Below are 19525 nucleotides of genomic sequence, written 5' to 3' on the forward strand. Positions count from 1 at the left end.
AGCTTGGACAATTTTTGAGAGAATTGAGCCCTAGTTTCCCTCGGCTTTCCCGAATGTTCAAGCGGACCATGTGCCTTTTTGGTAGAACATACTTGTGCGAAAAGCTCTTCTCCACTTTGAACTTCAATAAGTCCAAGTACAGGTCCAGACTTACGGATGATCATCTTCAAGACATACTGAGGGTCGCAACTGCTTCCTCCCTCAGGCCAAATCTGGCTCGGCTATGCGAGAGGAAACGCTGCCAGGTCTCTAGCAGCAAGGAGTAGGCAAGAGAAGCCATGTTCAGAAGAACAGTTCATTTTCTACAGTGTTCCATTCATGTTCAGAAGAAGGTTATAGAACTGTTAATACAGACATTTCAATCTAAATACAGCAGATTTAGAAGACTGAAAAAAACACACAAGTTCACTGACTAAAAAGATCTTATTATTATTTTATTTATGTATTACAGATTGATTTATTTTCTTATTAATTCTTAATTTGTTTATTTATTTTTCATATTTTGTGTTAAAAAATAAAAATAAAGAGATTTGAGAAGATTGGAATTTTTTAACCATGCCTTTCTTGTGGAAAACCTAATGCGGCCCAGCCTCAACCAGACTCTGCCTGCAGCGGCCCCCAGCTAAATTGAGTTTGAGACCCCTGTCCTACACCATAAATCAGTAAGAGAGGGTATGACCTCTCTCATGGCCCCAAGTGGTGTGTGCATGCCAGAGCACTCTGGAAGGCACACAGAGTCTTTACAGACTACTCAGGATCAAACCTCTATCATCATGCAATCGATTATACAACTCTAAGCATATATGAGTAAATATTTCTAAACATAAATGACAATCAACAATATAAACCTTACAGCTGGTTTTAATAACAGAATTCATTTGTTTCTCAAATGAGAAAGAGCTATCGAGAAAAACTCCTAAATCTTTAGTTCTTAACTTTTCCAGTGGGCCAAGGTCAACATTATCTGCTAATGCTAAATAGGATGCTGTTATTAACTAATGCTAATTTGATGTGAATTAGCATTATGCACTAATGCTAACACTTACTTTTTAACAATGTGAGTAGCTAACGCTAACACAATTTTCCTTAACTTTATAACAATGTCAACGGCTAATGCTAACACTCTTTTCCCTAGCATTACAACATCTGAGCTGCTAATGCTAAGTAGGCCGCCATTACCACCTACGTCTAATTTAAGGCAAATACGCATTAGAACCTAATGCTCATATCGTTTTCCTTTGCTTTATAACAATGTGAGCAGCTACTGCTAAATAGCACTAGCTAATAACAGCAGTCTAATTTAATGCAAGTTAGCCTCATTTGCATTATAACGATGTGAGGAGTTAATGCTAAGTATACTGCCATTAGCAGCTAATTCTAATTAGGGGTGAATAATTATTACCAGCTAATGCTAATATTGTTTTCTCTTCCCTTTTAACAATGTGAGCAGCTAGTGCTAGGTAGGCTGATGCTAAAAGCTAATGCTAAAGCTAAAGATAATTTGATGTGAAATAGCATTACATTAGTGAGGAGTTAATGCTAAGTAGACTGCCATTAGCAGGTAATGCTAATTTTAAGTGAATAGGAATTGGCAGCTAATGCTAATACCATATTGTCTTGCTTTATAACAATGTGACCAGCTAATGCTAAGTAGGTTGCCGTTATTAGCTAATACTAATTTGAGGTGAATTAGCTACATCCGCTTATGCTAACAATGTTTTCTCGTACTTTTTAACAATATGAGTAGCTAATGTGAACACTATTTTTAATTCAATTTTAACTTTTCCCCTGCGATGTGAAGAGTTAATGCTAAATAGGACGCCATTAATGGCCAATTCTAATTTTAGGTGAATAACCATTAGTAGCTAATGCTAATACCATATTTTCTAATTTGAGGTGAGTTAGCATCATCCGTTAATGCTAACTCTTTTCCCTTGCATTATAACAATGTGAGCAGCTAGTGCTAAGTAGGCTGATATTAGCAGCTAATGCTAATTTGATGTGAATTAGCATTGTATTAGTGAGGAGTTAATGTTAAGTAGATTGCCATTAGTCACTAATGCTAATTTCAGGTAAATAGAAATTGGCAGCTAATGCTAATACCATATTTTCTTGCCTTATAACAATGTGACCAGCTAATGCTAAGCAGGTGCCGTTATTAGCTAATACTAATTTGAGGTGAATTAGCATTATCCGCTTATGCTAACAATGTTTTTTCTTACTTTTTAACAATACGCCATTAGTGGCTAATTCTAATTAGGGGTGAATAATTATAAACAGCTAATGCTAATATCGTTTTCTCTTCCCCTTTAACAATGTGAGCAGCTAGTACTGCTCATACTGTTTGCTTTGTAAGAATGACAGCAGCTAATGATACGAAGTCTACCCCTATTAACTAATGCTAATTTGATGTGAATTAGCATTATCCGGTAATGGTAACTCTTTTCCCCTGCATTACAACGACGTCAGGACTTAATGCTGAGTAGGCTGCCATTAGGGGCTAACTCTAATTAGGGTGAATAATTATTAGCAGCTAATGCTAATACCCTTTTCTCTTGTGTTATAATGATGTGACGATAATGCTAAATAGGCTGCCATGAGTGACTCTTTTTCCTTGCATTATAATGATGTGAAGGGTTTATGCTAACTAGGCTCCCATTAGCAGCTAAAGCTAATTTGAGGTGAATAAGCATTAGTAGCTAACGCTAATACCCTTTTCTCTTGTGTAATAATGATGTGAGACGTTAATATTGTTCTCAAACAACAGAATGAGAATTAAATATTGATTGTAACAGGGCCCATAAACAGCATTAGCTTAGCAGCATTAGCTTATCAGAGTTTCCATCATGGTAACACAAATCCTTAGCAGAGCAAAGTGGCCTACTTAGCAATAGCTGCCCAAGTTGTAGAAAGCAAGGGAAAACAGTATTAGCATTAGCTGCTAAATGTGCACTTGAGAACAAATTATTGTGAATTCAGCCGTGAATGTAGAGTTTGTCATTATTTAAGCTTCCATTTCCGAATGTTAGCTGCTCCTGTCTGCCTCTTTGTCACACACACAGACTGAAATGATTCACAGCCTTGTTTCATCCTTCTGTCAGTGTCACTGACTGTCACTGTGACTGTGGACATACAGCATGGGAAACATACACATGGCTGACACTTTATTAGGTACACAGTGCCCACTATCTCAGGTACACCTGTGACCTAATAAAGTCTAAAGTTGCAAAATGTTGTCTCTGTCCAAATATTTATGGACCTAACTGTAGGTCTACTTTTAATGAAACTCTCAACATGACTTAGCAGTTATAATTAATGTTCCTGCAAACAGACTCCTTGGAGACCCTTACATAAATATCCATGTACTATCCAGCTAGACTAGTGTGTCTGTCCCTGAAAATATTCCTGCATGTGTGATTGTTCATATCTCATCTGCAGGAAACAAACAGGAAGTGAGTGAAGGACACAGGAAATGTTTCCATCTCTTCCTCCTCTATCAGACATTCTTCATACCTGAGAGTGTCCAGTCTCCAGCCTGGATCCTTCAGTCCAGCCAACAGCAGCTTCATTCCTGAGTCCCCCGGATGATTGTAGCTCAAGTCCAGCTCTCTCAGATGGGAGGGGTTGGAGCTCAGAGCTGAGGCCAGAGAAGTACAGCCTTCTTCTGTAATCAGACAGCCTGACAGACTGCAGACACACAAAACAACAATCTATCTGTCAACAATCGTTTTCTCTTTGTCACAATAACATCTATCCATTAACATCCATTCAATGTAACTTTATTTAAAAGTGACAATTCCCAACAGACAACAACAGTCATCTGAAGCTGTTTAACAGTGTAAGGTAACAGCCTCCAATATTAGAGAGAAAGCCCCAACCATCAGACAATTGTGGAGATACAGGAATTCTTTTATTGCTGCCATATAATCTGCATCATCATAACTGCATTAATAACATTCTTTACAGCATTATTCCATCTAATAATATTTCTCACAGTATTGATATTGCATTAAAGTTGTCTATTGAAGATGTTCATTTGAGGATCCTTCCATTATGTTAACTTTTATTACAAGTACGGTCAGAAGTATTTCATACACATTGCATATTTGTGCTTATTTCGAGTTGATGTTCGGTTCATTAAGGGTCTTAAGTTTCACTGGCGTGACTGTCCAGGTGATACATGCTGAGGGAAACTAGAACAGGATGATTGCATGCATGCTTACAATACATATAACACATAATCTAGGAATGTGTCAGGCCTGAGGTTAACTCATTTGGTGTCTCATTATATTTTACTCTACTTGGCAACAGATGACCAGAGTCAATAATTAGCCCCAGAGACCCTGAGGGCTTGAAGTTTATTACCTTGTATGGAAGGTGTTATAGAGGAGAGAAGTTCTATGTCTGTTTATAGCCATTAAAGATGTACAAGATGTACCATTAACTGTGACTAATGTCTGGAACCTATTTTAATCTGACTATTTTTATTGACGCCATGGGGGGGCGTATACCCCACTGCTTTGTAAGTGTCCACAACATGTATTTTTGTCAGAAGACATAGGCTGATGTTTTCTCCTGTGTGTTAATAAACTCATCGTTTGATTGCACTTCTCTGGGGCATCCATGGTTTGTCTCACTGCGCTACATTGATCGATTTCGCGACACAATCCACTGTGAGCAGCACTTGGTGATGGTGGGAAGAAGAACTCCGTTTGACACAAAGATCCTCCCAGTGAAAACAGGCTCCAGGAGGAGCATCTACCATGACTGGTTGCAGGGTGAGGGGAAAGAGAAGAGATGAGCTCAGAGAGACAAGAACAAAACACAAACTAAGGAGACAGAAGACAAAAGACATGCAGTAGTGACATATAAAAGCATCAGGAGTGAAAAGAGGGGAGTGGAGAAGAAAGCAGACCATCATGGGAAGTCCACAAACAGCCTGAGCCTATAGCAGCATAACTAAGGGATGGTTCACCTGATCCAGCTCGAACTATAAGCTTTATCAAAAAGGAAAGTTTGAAGCTGATCTTCAAAGTAGAGAGTGTGTCTGTCTCCTGAACTCAAACTGGGAGCTGCTTCCACACCAAGTCCAACATAGCCAGGCTGAGTCGTTAGATTAGTCCAACGTAAAGTCAGAAAGTCATTACTTATGTCACATTTTAGTGCAAATGTAGAAAAACTGTCCAAAAGTTATTTCTAAATCTGATATTAAACAGTTTAAATGGTGAAAAAAGCTGTAAAGAAAACAGAGTCAATAAAAGCCTCTTTAGAGGGTCACCAGTTTAAAACTCAGACATTTAAACTGGTGATTCTCCTTCTCTGCTCCATTTCCTCTCTAGACTTCCTGTTCCTAGGAGGGATTTGATTGGCTGAACGTCCTTTTAGCCTTTCTTTAGTTCTTTGGGTGCTAATCAAAGAGGTAAACACACGAGTCATGTGACGTGACATAAGGAGCGCTTTGATTGGTTGGGATTGACAAACTATGGTGCTGTTTGCTACCTTCGCTTTGCAGAGGCAAGAAAATCTCTTAGATAGGGATGAGACGCTCCACAGTGGCGTTTCCACACTTTGGAGCTTCTGAAGTGCAGATGTTTGGAAACGCTGCTCCAACGTGTGGTTCAAACACTCAGATCACGTGACCTCAGCTGCCACAGGTGGCATACCTGCTGCTTCCATGTTAGCATGTTAGCTTCAACAGGTGGTCAGTGTGAGAGCAGAAGATGATATCAGTGACATCCAAACAAGGAAGGAAGAGACTGTTGAAAGCAGCGAGCTGTGACTGCTGTGAACAGTGTTCTCACGCTATTTTCTCCCTGTGTCAACATACATGAGGCTGCTTCAGCTGCAACACACCACAAACACCTTTATACAACTAAATATACTGAGAGCACACTGCTGTGGTTGCTGTGGTAACCATCCATATATCCAGATGTTTGGGGCCGAGTCTACTTCCTCATCCTTGGTTAAACCCTCAAAGTTTGATGTGTTTTTTTGTGATTTGGTTTTATTTGTTGTTCTACACACTGTGAAACAAAGCTAGAAGCCCCTGTGGTACAGTGGGGGACTCAAACCCAGGACCCAACCTGCCCCAACAACAGTCAGAAGGATTTTATTAAGTCTCATTTTCTGTTCAGTAGGAAAACATCAATAATGAAGAGCACATGTTTATAGAGGCACATTCAGACCAATGACAACAGTCCATTCACACTGACCTCCACCTTTTTAAATGTGAGTAAACACATCATGGTTCTGGTGCTGATGTGATATCTGGGACAGGTGATGATTTTGAACTCAGTCTGAGGTTTGATTACATTGAACCTGCACTGCTTTCTCCTGTTTATGACACATTTATACCCAAAGTCTCAGCTGGATAACAAAGAACGAGGAAAAACACATTTGTTGAGAGAATTGTTAACAAATGTGGTGAGAGTGTTGTAATAGTTAAAGACAGAACTATGATTTATTTATTTAAATGCATTCAAGGACATTTTTTTACTCATGTTATGTCTCTTCCACGATGTTATTTTTCTCTCCTACAACGTACGTTACAATTACATTAGCATGACCATTTATCCAAATTAGGCGATGACATCATTTAGTGACTTCCAGCGACTTTTAGGACAGCCAATAGCAATTTCCCTTACTGAGGAGTTGGCAACACTAGGAGCAGTGGGTGGATGGCAGCATCATCATGTAACACAGAGCAGCATTCATTGCTGCTCTGTGTTACTCTCCAGCCTCTCTTTAACTTAGTCCTCTCAGTTGTTTCCTCCTTACAAACTAGAAAACCTTCTTTTTCAGCTTCTCCTCCACACCCGAGCTGTGGCTAAGGTGCTACCAGCACGCAGGCTCGGTGTGTCCAAATTCATGGGCTGCATCCTCCTGAGGACACATTTGTAGACCGATAACGTCACAGCGACGCACCGAAGGCTGTCCAAATTCCTCCGAATGCAGCCAACAAATGCGTCCTCCTTTTCCCCGAATTTGAAGGATGGGTCGGGTGTGTCCTTCGTGGCCCACCATATCCCAGAATTCATAGTGCGGCCCAGCCAAACTCCAGTTTCCGGTAATGGAGACCACTACTAAGTTTTAAAATTACTCTTATTAATCTTCCTGGGTCACAAAATAAACTTTTAACATATTTTCAGGCGAGAATGTGGGTGTGTAAACTTCAAATATCTGCTCGGTTTATCAAGATATCGCATATTTGCAAAAGTGCTTCGACGTTTTCGGAGACGTCTGTTACCCACCAACTCGATAGCTAGTCAAGAGCTCGAGGGTCACTGAAGCCGCAGAGAACGGCACAACTCCTGGCACAACTCCTGGCACATCATTTTAAGATCACCGCGCACTTTTGCTACTCAGGTTAAAAGTAATATTAGTAACATATGACTGAATCTATATCTCACTTAAAGCTTTCTGTAAATGAAAGAATCAGTGAAAATGAGACACTTCAGCTGATTTTAAACAAAAACTCTGAACATAACCTGATCCAGACCGGGTTATTGGTTCAGCATCAGTAACCACGTTGATGTAGCCAGGTAGAAACAGAGCTAGACAGAGACAGACAAACATTTATGCTCACAATCACACATCTCCAGTTAACCTTGCATGCATGTTTTTGGACTGTGGGAGGAAGCAGAGAACCTGAAGACAACCCACATAGACCACACTATCACTCTTATTTACAGAATTATAATCTAATTAGATGATAAAGTAATAAATTATTTGGTATTTTAATGAAAATACATTTTAGCAATAGTGTCATGGTCCTGGGTCGGTGACCCAGCGCTTTTAGTTTATTATCATTTTCTAGTTTATTATGATGATGATGATTATTATTGTTTGAGTTCTATGTGTTATATTCGGTCTGCTTTTGAGTCTGCGTCTGTGTCTCTGTCTGTCTATCGTGTCACCCCGCCTGTTTGTGAAGCTGTCTGTTTAGTTTTGTGTCTTGTTTGGTTCCTCGTGTCTGAGTTTCCTGTTTTATTGTGAAGGTCTCTGTCTGATGTGAGTATGTTCAGTTTACATTTCCCCTGTCCCGTCAGCCCTGATTCCTCCCAGCTGTGTTGCCCTCCTGTGGCCCATTCCCTGATTACTCCCCGTGTATTTAAGCCCTGTGTTTTCCTGTGCTCTCTGTCGCATCGTCTGATTTATTCCATGTCAGTCTGCATCATTCTATGTTACCCGGTACTCATTCTGCGTCTCTCTGCCATCCCTCTTTGTGCATTTTGCTCCTCCTCCCGTGAGTGTCTGGTTTAAGTTTTGTTCATTAGTTTTCCCAGTTTAGGTTTGTTTTCTCCCTGCTCTGCTCTTCTTGTTTTGTCACCTTCTCAGCGCTGTAAATAAACACTCACTCGCACCCCAGCCAGTACCTGCATTTTGGATCCTTTTTCAATACACCACACGACTGCCCCCCCAGCCGTGACAAATAGTTTATAGGTGAACAATAATAGTTAAAAAAAGTGACAAATCAAACAGTTAATAAAACCTTCTACAGCTGAAACTAATGTAGACAATGTCGGGGGAGGAAGTAAAAGTAAAAACCAGAGACGATAACTACCAAAATAAAACAGGAAGTGAACAACATTCAAGCTCACTTTAAGGTCAACAGTCAAATTCTGTTTTGTATTAATCTATTGTTTTGAATTTTTGTTTACATTTTATGTTTAAGTGAGGCAATGAGTCATATCACTATGACCAAATATATATTTCATCTTTTCAGTCAGAAATAATCAATTGATCATATTTTTATTACTAAATGTTTCTGAAAATCACATTCTGATATCTGAACAAACAGCTCTGTAAAAACCTTCAGAATACAGGAATCGAACTAGAAGGTTTGGTGGATGAAGCACTGCTAAAATAAAGAATTTGGACTCAGAGGAGCAGACGGGACATTTCATTGCAAATGAAAGACAGAAAGTGAACAAATATCACTAAAAACCCCAGACACTAATTTCTACATTAAGACTTTTTTAAAAATCAATTTACTGTTTATGCAGTAATACAAATCAGGTTTAACGTGATCATCAATGAAAAATTTTAAATCCTGACCTGAGAGTTTCCATTTTACAGTGTGGACTCTTCACTCCAGCAGACAGAAACTTCACTCCTGAATCCTGCAGGTCAGAGTTACTCAGGTCCAGCTGTCTCAGACTAGAGGACTGGGAGCTGAGAGCTGAGGACAGAGCTTCATAGCCTCTCTCTGAGAGCTTACAGTGACTCAGTCTGAAAAATGACAGATAAACATTAAACAAACACTGTTGTTAAGTTGCAATGAGGGTGCACTAAAGAGTTATTAGATTTAGCAATTAATCCTGTTTTTTTTACTGAGAGTCAACAAATGGATGACACTGACATTTGTTAACTGACAATGGTCAATCAATTCTGGTATTCTATTGCAAATGCCAATTGGGCTCCATGTGCCGGGCAGTGCATTAGCACCAAACTAGCTGACATATTGATCAATAACTCTCTGCTCATTAAATTATCATAAAACTATTACAGAAATTAAACTGACTTTTTTCCCATTTAATGGATTCTTATTGGTTAATTCGGTCATAATTCTTCATTTTAGGCTTTATTTAAAGTTTTAGTCCTTACTTTAAGTCCCAGTCTATATTTCTGACTTTCTACAATCCTACAGCTCTTCTCACATCTGAGATCTTCCAGTTAAAGGCTGTTACTGGTCCCACTAACTCATTTATTCAGCCTCTACTATTCACTCTAGACTCTAGAGTGGCCTTTAACTAGTTTTAGGCTGTATGATGTTCAGTGTTTGCTGTTTAATGTTTTTATCTTCTGTGTTTTTATTGCCTGTTTCTATTGTAAAGCAGTTTGTGGTTTTTGACCTGTGAAAGCTGCTGTATAAATAAATTTTACTTACAGGATGATTCTGAATATGACTTTGATAAAAGCTGACACCCAGATATGTTTAAGACACTATGACATTTACTGCTGCTATCAAACATTAAGTATAATATACTGTATTTAGTGCTGATGATCATTCAAATAAATATGTTTAAGTTTTTAAGGGTCCATCACACATTACATTGTTTATGTTATAAATAAAAGCCTGATCACATGTTTACTCACAGAGCTTTGTTGGAGGCTTTGACCACTGGCAGCAGCCTCAGAAGAGCCTTCTCTGAAGCAGAGTATTTCTGCAGGTCAAACTCATCCAGATCTTTTTCTGATGACAGTAAGATGAAGACCAGAGCTGACCACTGAGCAGGAGACAGTTTATCTGTGGAGAGACTTCCTGATCTCAGGGACCATTGGATCTCCTCCACTAGAGAACGATCATTCAGTTCATTCAGACAGTGGAACAGATTGATGCTTTTCTCTGCAGACAGATTCTCACTGAGCTTCTCCTTGATGTACTGGACTGTTTCCTGATTGGTCTGTGAGCTACTTCCTGTCTGTGTCAGCAGACCTCGTAGGAGAGTCTGATTGGTCTGCAGTGAAACACCCAGGAGGAAGCGGAGGAACAAGTCCAGGTGTCCATTTGGACTCTGTAAGGCCTTGTCCACAGCAGTTTGGTAGAAGTGTTTCTCTGCAGATTGCACTTCTTTCTGTAATTCTTTTTTTCCAAACAATTTAGACCACATGGAGGTTGTTTTTTGTTCTTCCAGCAGATTGAGTCCAGAGTTGATGAAGGTCAGATGGACATGAAGAGCAGCCAGAAACTCCTGAACACTCAGATGGATGAAGCAGAACACCTTGTCCTGGTACAGTTCTCTCTCCTCTTTAAAGATCTGTGTGAACACTCCTGAGTACACTGAGGCTGCTCTGATATTCATCTTACACTGTTTCAGGTCTGATTCATAGAAGATCAGGTTTCCTTTCTGCAGCTGATCAAAAGCCAGTTTTCCCAGAGACTCAATCATCTTCCTGCTCTCTGGACTCCAGTGTGGATCTGTCTCAGCTCCTCCATCATACTTGACCTTCTTCACTTTGGCCTGAACCACCAGGAAGTGGATGTACATCTCAGTCAGGGTCTTGGGCAGCTCTCCTCCCTCTCTGGTTTCCAGCACATCCTCCAGAACTGTAGCAGTGATCCAGCAGAAGACTGGGATGTGGCACATGATGTGGAGGCTTCGTGATGTCTTGATGTGGGAGATGATCCTGCTGGCCTGCTCCTCATCTCTGAATCTCTTCCTGAAGTACTCCTCCTTCTGTGGGTCAGTGAACCCTCTGACCTCTGTCACCATGCCAACACAGTCAGGAGGGATCTGATTGGCTGCTGCAGGTCGTGTGGTTATCCAGAGGCAAGCAGAGGGAAGCAGTTTCCCCCTGATGAGGTTTATCAGCAGCACATCCACTGAGGTGGACTTTCTAGGGTCAGTCAGGATTGTAGTTTTGTGGAAGTCCAGAGGAAGTCGACACTCATCCAGACCATCAAAGATGAACACAACCTGGAAGTCTTCAAAGCTGCAGATTCCTGCTTCTTTGGTTTCAGTAAAGAAGTGATGAACAAGTTCCACCAAGCTGAACTTTTCCTCTTTCAGCACATTCAGCTCTCTGAAAGTGAATGGAAACATGAACTGGATGTCCTGGTTGGCTTTGTCTTCAGCCCAGTCCAGGCTGTATTTCTGTGTTAAGACTGTTTTCCCAATGCCAGCCACTCCCTTTGTCAGCACTGTTCTGATTGGTTCATCTCTTCCAGGTGAGGCTTTAAAGATGTCTTGTTGTCTGATCGTTGTTTCTGGTCTGTCTGGTTTCCTGGATGCTGTTTCAATCTGTCTGACCTCATGTTCATCATTGACCTCTGCAGTCCCTCCCTCTGTGATGTAGAGCTCTGTGTAGATCTGATTCAGAAGGGTTGAGTTTCCTGCTTTAGCGATGCCCTCAAACACACACTGGAACTTCTTCTTCAGAGCAGATTTAAGGTTACGATGACAAACAGCAGCTGGAAGTTCTGAATGATAATAATAAAAATACAACTTTAACAATCACATTTTACAAAATGCTGATGACAATTTCTGACCCACTGAGAAATGACTGAACACACTGGTGTCATGAGTGTCTCATTTATCCATCAGCTTAAATCTTTAGATAAATCCTCTTACGTCTCTGCAGACGGTCAGCCAGCTCCTCCTGCTTCATTCTCCTCAGGAAGTCCACTGTGATCTTCACAAATGCCTCTCTGCTGTTTCTCCTCTGCTCATCATCCTCCCTCTGAAACTCCAAGCACTGGGGCTTATTTGGATTCAGAGCCTTCTGGATGTTCTTCAGCTCGTTCTTCACAAAAGTGATGATGTTGTCCTCCAGCAGCTGGAACAGAATACTTTATGAATGACCCAGCCCTCTGAACTTCAGTCTCCACAACATCCACTTCCGAACGATCAAGGGGCACATCATCCACGAACTCTTTACCAATTATAAGTTTGACTTTATCTTATTAACTGAGACATTCTCCACAACTCCATGATCCCAAAGCATCGATTCTGTTCATATGAATCCAGTGATTTAAGTGGGAGAAACATTTCACTGGTGTTCAGAGCTGAACTACCAACAGGTTGAGAATCAAAGCCAGAAACGTGGAGATGTTACAGGTGACTCATACAGACAACTGGTCTTAAAGGTAGATGTTAAGATATTACGTATCGGTATCGGTCCGATACTGACCTAAATTACTGGATCGGATATCGGAGAGGAATAAAAAATGTAATCCGATCCATTAAATATCAAAAAAGCACCTCACAAAACTTGCTACACGGCGTAACTCGGCTCATAACCGTAGCACGTAGGAGCAGTGTGGTCACGTGATAGAGCGGCTGTGTGTATTTGGAGCCTCGCTACCAAACCAGCATTTCATCTCCGAGGAAGTTTTCCCAGAGAGAAGTAAAGCAAGTGTGTAAGTTCATCTCTGAATGTTTGTAAAGCATTCTCACCTTAAGCTTAACAACCGATATATGGAGCGACTGCCTCTCTCTCTCTCTCTCTCTCTCCTGCTGCTACTTCAATCATGAAACTGATCACTGATCAGCTGATCGTCTCTCTTGTTTGTTTTTGGCCCACTTTGCACCAGAAAGAGGAAACCAGCGGCTGAACAACAGCAGCAGCACGTTTAACCTTGATAAGCTGTTGTTAGAATTTATTTATTATTACTTTCTACACCAGGATCTTTTTCTACAGCTGACATAACTGTGCAGGGGCGGATCTAGCAAAGTTTAGCCAGGGGGGCCGATAGGGCATAAACAGGGAAAAGGAGGCACAAAGACATACTTTTCTTTCTTATTCTCATTTAAAATGTCGAGCTTTTAATAAATAATTATCTGAATCTTACACCCAAAGTTTTAATCCGATGTAAAATGTATAGAAGTCCATTACTGTATATAGTAACTGTTAAGTCTAATATACCCTAGTAAGCTATAGTACTTTTTCCTTTGGGAAGATACCATCTGTGCAGTCTGCAGTTCTGTTGAAGAAAGATGTTGAATCTGTTTAATTATTCTTGAAAAATAATTTATTTCTGTGCATTTTTTTTCACACTGCATCAAATTAAATTTGATTACGTCAATTAAGCATCATGAGGTGGAGGGTGGGGGGTGGTTCCCTATTTTTTTTTTGCTGGGAGTTTGCAACCCTATTAGTTAGGTTGCTTAATATTTCTGCTAAGTACTCTTTAAAATACCAGAACAGGGAGGATGGAGCAGGTTTAAGTTTATTAGATTGATCAGTGTTGCTGAACTATGAAATATTTTGGGTGCAGTGTATTTTTTACATACAGGTATAACTGAATAGCTTTAGTGTTTTTGTTTATTTAAACTTGAGTATGAACTTATACAAAATGCAGCAAGATATTAAAAAAACAGTCTTATTGATTAAAAAACACTATATCGGATTCATATCGGTATCGGCAGATATCCAAATTTATGATATCGTATCGGACATAAAAAAGTGGTATGGTGCCATCTCTACATAAAGGTACACTCTGTTTACACATACAGATCAGTATTTAAGGTTTGACTCTCATCATCCACTCCCACATAGCAAAATTGGTATGGTCCGGATTTGGCCCACACAATGTGCTTACACGTGGCCCACATACTGCAAAGAATGACGGCCCTTTGTTGGCCCATATCTGGTTTGCCAATTGTGGCCCACACATGGGCCAGCACAAGGCCAGTTGCAGACACACTGGTGGTCCTGTGCTGGCCCATGTGTGGATTACCTCTGGCAAACCTGGTCTGGGCCACCAAAGGGCCGTCCTTTTTTGTGGTATGTGCGCCATGGGTAAGTTGTGTGCCGCCACGGGCCAGTTGCAGACACACTGCTGGTCCTGTGCTGGCCCAGAACAGTTTAAGCTCTGGCCCCAGATGTCAGCCTAATGTGTACCTTAATTAAGCCATGTAATAACAACATGTGCACAATAGTGCAAAAGCAACATGACAAAACTCTGTTCGGACAGTGAATGGACTGATTCTTATATTACTCAAAGTGCTCTACACAACATGCCACATTCACCCAACCACACACTTTCTCTTAACTGAGTGCTTCCTAACTACATTCATACACATTCACACTCACGACATGCAGACTGGAGGAGCCAGGGATCAAACCTCTAACCTTTCGATCAATAGGAGACCTGCTTTACCGCCTGAGCTTCAGCCACCCACTGGCAAAGATGAGTAAACCCTCACTAGGTTTTGGATAAAGTGTACACTCACAAACCTGTCAAACCTGCATTTGAAACATTAGCTACCATAGCAGTATAGTATTGCAACATGGCATTTGGTTCTTCTAACTAAAATAGGAAAATAGGAACATAAATAGTGGCATCATTGCCAGACCTGGCCCGCATCTGGTTGACATACACTCTGCCATGACACCAGTCAGTCAGAAGTGCCAGCTTGATGCCAGATCCCAGCCAGACCTGTTTTCTATGTGCCTGGGCCACATACACAAAACCACAATCGGGCCAGAAATGGCATGCTATCGCATAAACAGTGGCGTTATTGCCAGACCTGGGGCACATCTGGTTGACATACGTCTGATCATGCCAGAACTGACCTCCCAGCCCATTGTTCCTTCAGTGGGCTGGTTTCAGTCATTATACAAATGTCCTGTTTATAAGATTGGGGAAACCTGCAGTCAGCTGAGACTGAAGAAGTCACCTGATGATGATGATGAAATGTTTCTCCCACTGAAAACATCCAGATGAACAGAATCAACTTTTTTGGGATTTACGTACCTGGATGATTGAGCATCAAGACACAACTCTGTGACTTTTCTCAGATGAATAAATCCTCTCCTCCAGCTTTGTTTACATCTACCAGCCCTGTGGCGCTGCCCAGGGACAATAATCTATGTGAGAGGTGGAAAGTCATACAGGTGTCTGCTCCTGCCTTCAGTTATTTTTATCTACTGTGTGTCAACTGGCTGAACCTACTGCAACTGTCTACTGTCTCCCTAAACTCAACAATGACTTAGTGATCTATCCATTCTCTGACCAAAGACATCCTGCTGCAGGATGTTAACATAGCAGCCAATGATGATCCCACTCACTGTGAACAACACATTTGGACCTGATTTGCTGCTCTGCTTTACACGTGAACTTTGACTGCTGCTGTCACCAACTTGAGAGGCTCTACAGAAAAACTGGACTTGTCCATAAAAATAATAAACTGCATTATAAGGACAGCATTGCTCAATCAACTCTAATTACTATGGCCATGTTATCTCTTCTAATTAAGGTACAGACACTCAAACTTGCTGCTTTCAGTGAGAAGTCAAATGTCTGAATATGAGCTGGAAGCTGCTGAGAGTCCTCCCTCCTTCCCATGGGGTTTACTTTCTCTACTACTTTCACTATAAACACGCCCCTTTCATGCACCTGCAGAGGGCCACCAGCAGATGGAGCTGTCTTAAACAAATCCACTTGGATAGTTAGCTGTAGATGATTTTCTCAGTATGATTGTAGGACTTTGAGTTATTCTTTAGATTTATTTAAACTCTTATATTGTGCACAAGCATTGAGCGACCCATAATTTCTCTGTACTTTTCATAAAAGAAGCCAGACTTTCAGCTAGTTTTCTTTTTTAAGAGCTCAAAGATATTGAAGAAACAGTTATTCAGCTTCATTCCCACTGATCTCGACTACAAACTGTTTCACTTTGGTTTTTGTTTAAAGCCTCGATGTTTAAAACGTTTCCTTGTGATCACATTTGCACCGTCTGATTTCAAAGTTTGTTTTCTTTTGGACATTTAGTCCACAGAGTCCTTGGTGTTCTGAAAGGGACCTATAAATAAATGTATTATTATTAATATTAATAATAAAGTAGTTGTTGTACATGTACAGACCATAAATATGGAGTCCAGCTGTGTTTGATGCTGCTGGGCAGACTGACCACTGGGAACCTCTGAGCTCTGCTGCTCCACTCTGTGGAGGAACCATGGACACACACACACACACACACACGGACACACACACACACACACACACATGAAGCCACTTTCATTATTAAAATGTGAATTTAGCCTCTAAAAGCTGTGTTCAGTCAGTGTTGCTGCTTCCTGTGTCTAACCTCACGTATGTGCTTCTGAAAGAACCCTTAAAAATTCCCGTAAACACTTTTAAACCTGTGAAAAAACCTTTTTAGAACAGTTTAAGCTGTTATATGTTGAACTCTTGGCTGACATCATATTGAATGCTGTGGACTCAGAATATGATGTCACTCAAGTTTACATGTGTGTGAAGGCAGACGAGTCAGTACTTTGGTAATACAGTGTAAAGTTGAATTTATTGATTGATTTCCATGAACACCACTGTGGCTCAGTGTTGTCCTGATGGAGTCTCATTAACAGCAGCCAGTATGATCCAGGCTTTAGCTGCTGGGTCTCTGTGTGACCTCTCAGACTGTTTAACAGATCAGACACAAAGAGAATCAGAGCAGCTCTGTTCTTTAAAGACAAACATGAACCCACTCAGGTCACACTTTCCCCACAGATATGAGCATCACTGTCCTCAAACAGCAAATGACCAAGTCTAACATTTGGATCTTTTCTCTTTCCTTGTTTTCTTTTTAATGAATCTTTGTAACAATCTGAGGATGTTTCAGGTCATATTTATCCAGGAAACACAAACATGTAAAGGAGTCATCACAGCTCTCTGACCTCGTTGGTCCAGGTTCAGCACTGAAGTCTGGATTACAATCTTTGGACCGGTCACTCCTCACAGACGGACAGCTGGACCCTGCAGACTGTGACCTCTGACCTCTGCAGACACAAACATGATTGAAGCAGCTGTGATCACACAGACTGCAGATAATGCAGCTGTTTCCTGTCAGTAACAGTCCTCTTAGATTAGAGTTCAGCTTTTTACAGGAAAACTGGACAAAACTGATTTTTGTTACAAACTCATTTTCATTTCCTCTCAGCTCACAAACACAGTCAGACAATCAACCAGAATCAACACTGATTATGATGTCAGTGCAGAATTATTTCTGTAACTCAGTGTGTTCAGCTCTCTGACCTCGTTGGTCCAGGTTCAGCACTGAAGTCTGGATTTTGTTCTTTGGACCGGTCACTCCTCACAGACGGACAGCTGGACCCTGCAGACTCTGCTCTGTCCTCATCTTCCTCCATCATCATCTTCAGTCAGTCTGAGAGGTAAACCACAAACACTCAGTGAGTTCACATTAACAGGAGTAACTGAGTTACAGTCGCTGACCTCTGACCTGTCATGTGACCTAGAGACCAGGTCAATATGTCTGTATGTATGTATCAGTATGTCTGTTAAGTCATCCAGGTCATGTGATCTAAGGAGCTTGGAGAGAAAAGAGACGTATTTAAGTTTCTGGAAAACGTTTCATCCAAGAAGCTTCTTCAGCTCTAAAAACCAAACGGTGGAGAGTCCCAGATATTTAAACCTGAGACGGAAAGAGACGCTCAACATTGATCATGTGATGAGTCACATGATCAGTGGTGGGTCAACAATATAACAACAATATAAACACTTCTTTCAAGGAGGAAACTGAGAGCATTTCAACCAGGAGCACAAACATCTGGAGCACCGACACGTGGAGCACAGACACCTGGAGCACAAACATCTGGAGCACAAACACATGGAACACAAACATCTGGAACACAGACATCTGGAGCACAAACATCTGGAGCACAAACACATGGAGCACAAACATCTGGAACACAGACATCTGGAACACAGACATCTGGAACACAGACATCTGGAACACAGACATCTGGAGCACAAACACATGGAGCACAAACATCTGGAACACAGACATCTGGAGCACAAACATCTGGAGCACAGACATCTGGAGCACAGACATCTGGAGCACAAACACATGGAGCACAAACATCTGGAACACAGACATCTGAAGCACAAACATCTGGAGCACAGACATCTGGAGCAGCATGTCGATGCTGATGTGTTTTTATTCCATGTATGAATGTTTTTATTGACAGAGATGAGGTTTGTGTGTCAGTGATGCAGTGACTGTTGTTGTTACCTGTACAGGCTGGTTAGACTCTATGAAACAGATCATACAGATCTCTGCATGTTAGAAGAGACTATTAAAGGTCATGAATGAGACAAAGGCAGGGAGACGTCCTTTACAGCCAAACAGCAGAGTGAGAGAACAGCCAGCACCTCTACATTTATCACATTATACAGCACATGTATGATACTGACAGGGATGATAAGAATTTAGTGATTCTGATTCCATCACTGATATTACTTATTGATTCTCAGTAGCTCTGCTTTGACAGTCACCACCATCACTGAGCAGCATATCAAAGACATTTGTCCACATTAACTGCATGTTGTGGGTCAAATGTTTGTGCATGTTGGAGGCATTTCCTCTTTGTTGTGATCAGTGTTGGTCATTACTCAAAAAAGTCATTATTACACATATTACACAGAACACTTTAATTAAAAGTAATGGAGTACGTTACTTCATTACTCCTCATAACATTACTTTCATGTTACTGTGTAAAATGAACAAATGAGCATGTAACAATCTAAAGCTGAGGTACAGCCACATACACCAACACAGATCCTGATGAGGTCACGTGATGTTTCTCTGAGTGTTTATGAACACAAATCAAAGATGAAACAGCACAAAGACACTTCAAAGTGATTCTACTGTAGAAACATGAACAGGTAGAAACCTGCAGCCTGACTGCTCATCACTTTGTTACCTGTTCAGGTTCAGCAGCAGCAGCTCACTTTATCACGGTGCTGGTCTGAGGTCAGTGTTTACTCAGCTTTAACATCATTCTGGGTTCTTGGCTAGCTTAGCGTTAGCTTAGTGTTAGCTTAGTGTTAGCATGCTGTGTGGCTAGCTTAGCGTCAGAGCTCTGCAGGTGTCTCGTGTGTAAATATTAATCAGTGACAGTAAAGGAGGTAAAGGGCTGTGACGTCATCACGTACGCTGCGTCCTCTGTGGGCTCTGAGTGAACACACAAAGTACAAACTACAAGTACACAAACACGAACGTAGCTCAGAGTGGCGGACACACTCGGCCTCGTTGGTCCAGCTGTGAGTCCGTTACCG

The 19525-nt window shown here is 41.0% G+C and overlaps 2 protein-coding genes across 3 annotated transcripts in view; one reads left to right on the plus strand and one right to left on the minus strand.

The window, feature by feature from the left end:
- Positions 1 to 19525, plus strand: part of LOC148105994 (Fc receptor-like B) — a 385026-nt gene that overhangs the window by 275798 nt on the left and 89703 nt on the right. The gene's annotated exons all lie outside the window — the stretch shown is intronic.
- LOC102777248 (NLR family CARD domain-containing protein 3-like) overlaps positions 1 to 19525 on the minus strand; it is a 1099208-nt gene that overhangs the window by 96784 nt on the left and 982899 nt on the right. For both annotated transcript variants that reach the window (XM_087837886.1, XM_087837887.1), the window contains one exon: positions 9058 to 9231. In XM_087837886.1, the coding sequence (XP_087694012.1) occupies positions 9058 to 9231 (174 nt within the window). The remainder of the gene's footprint in view (positions 1 to 9057; positions 9232 to 19525) is intronic.

This window comes from Neolamprologus brichardi, chromosome 3, assembly GCF_056152115.1.
Source record: "Neolamprologus brichardi isolate AB-2024 chromosome 3, ASM5615211v1, whole genome shotgun sequence".
Lineage (NCBI taxonomy): Eukaryota > Metazoa > Chordata > Actinopteri > Cichliformes > Cichlidae > Neolamprologus > Neolamprologus brichardi.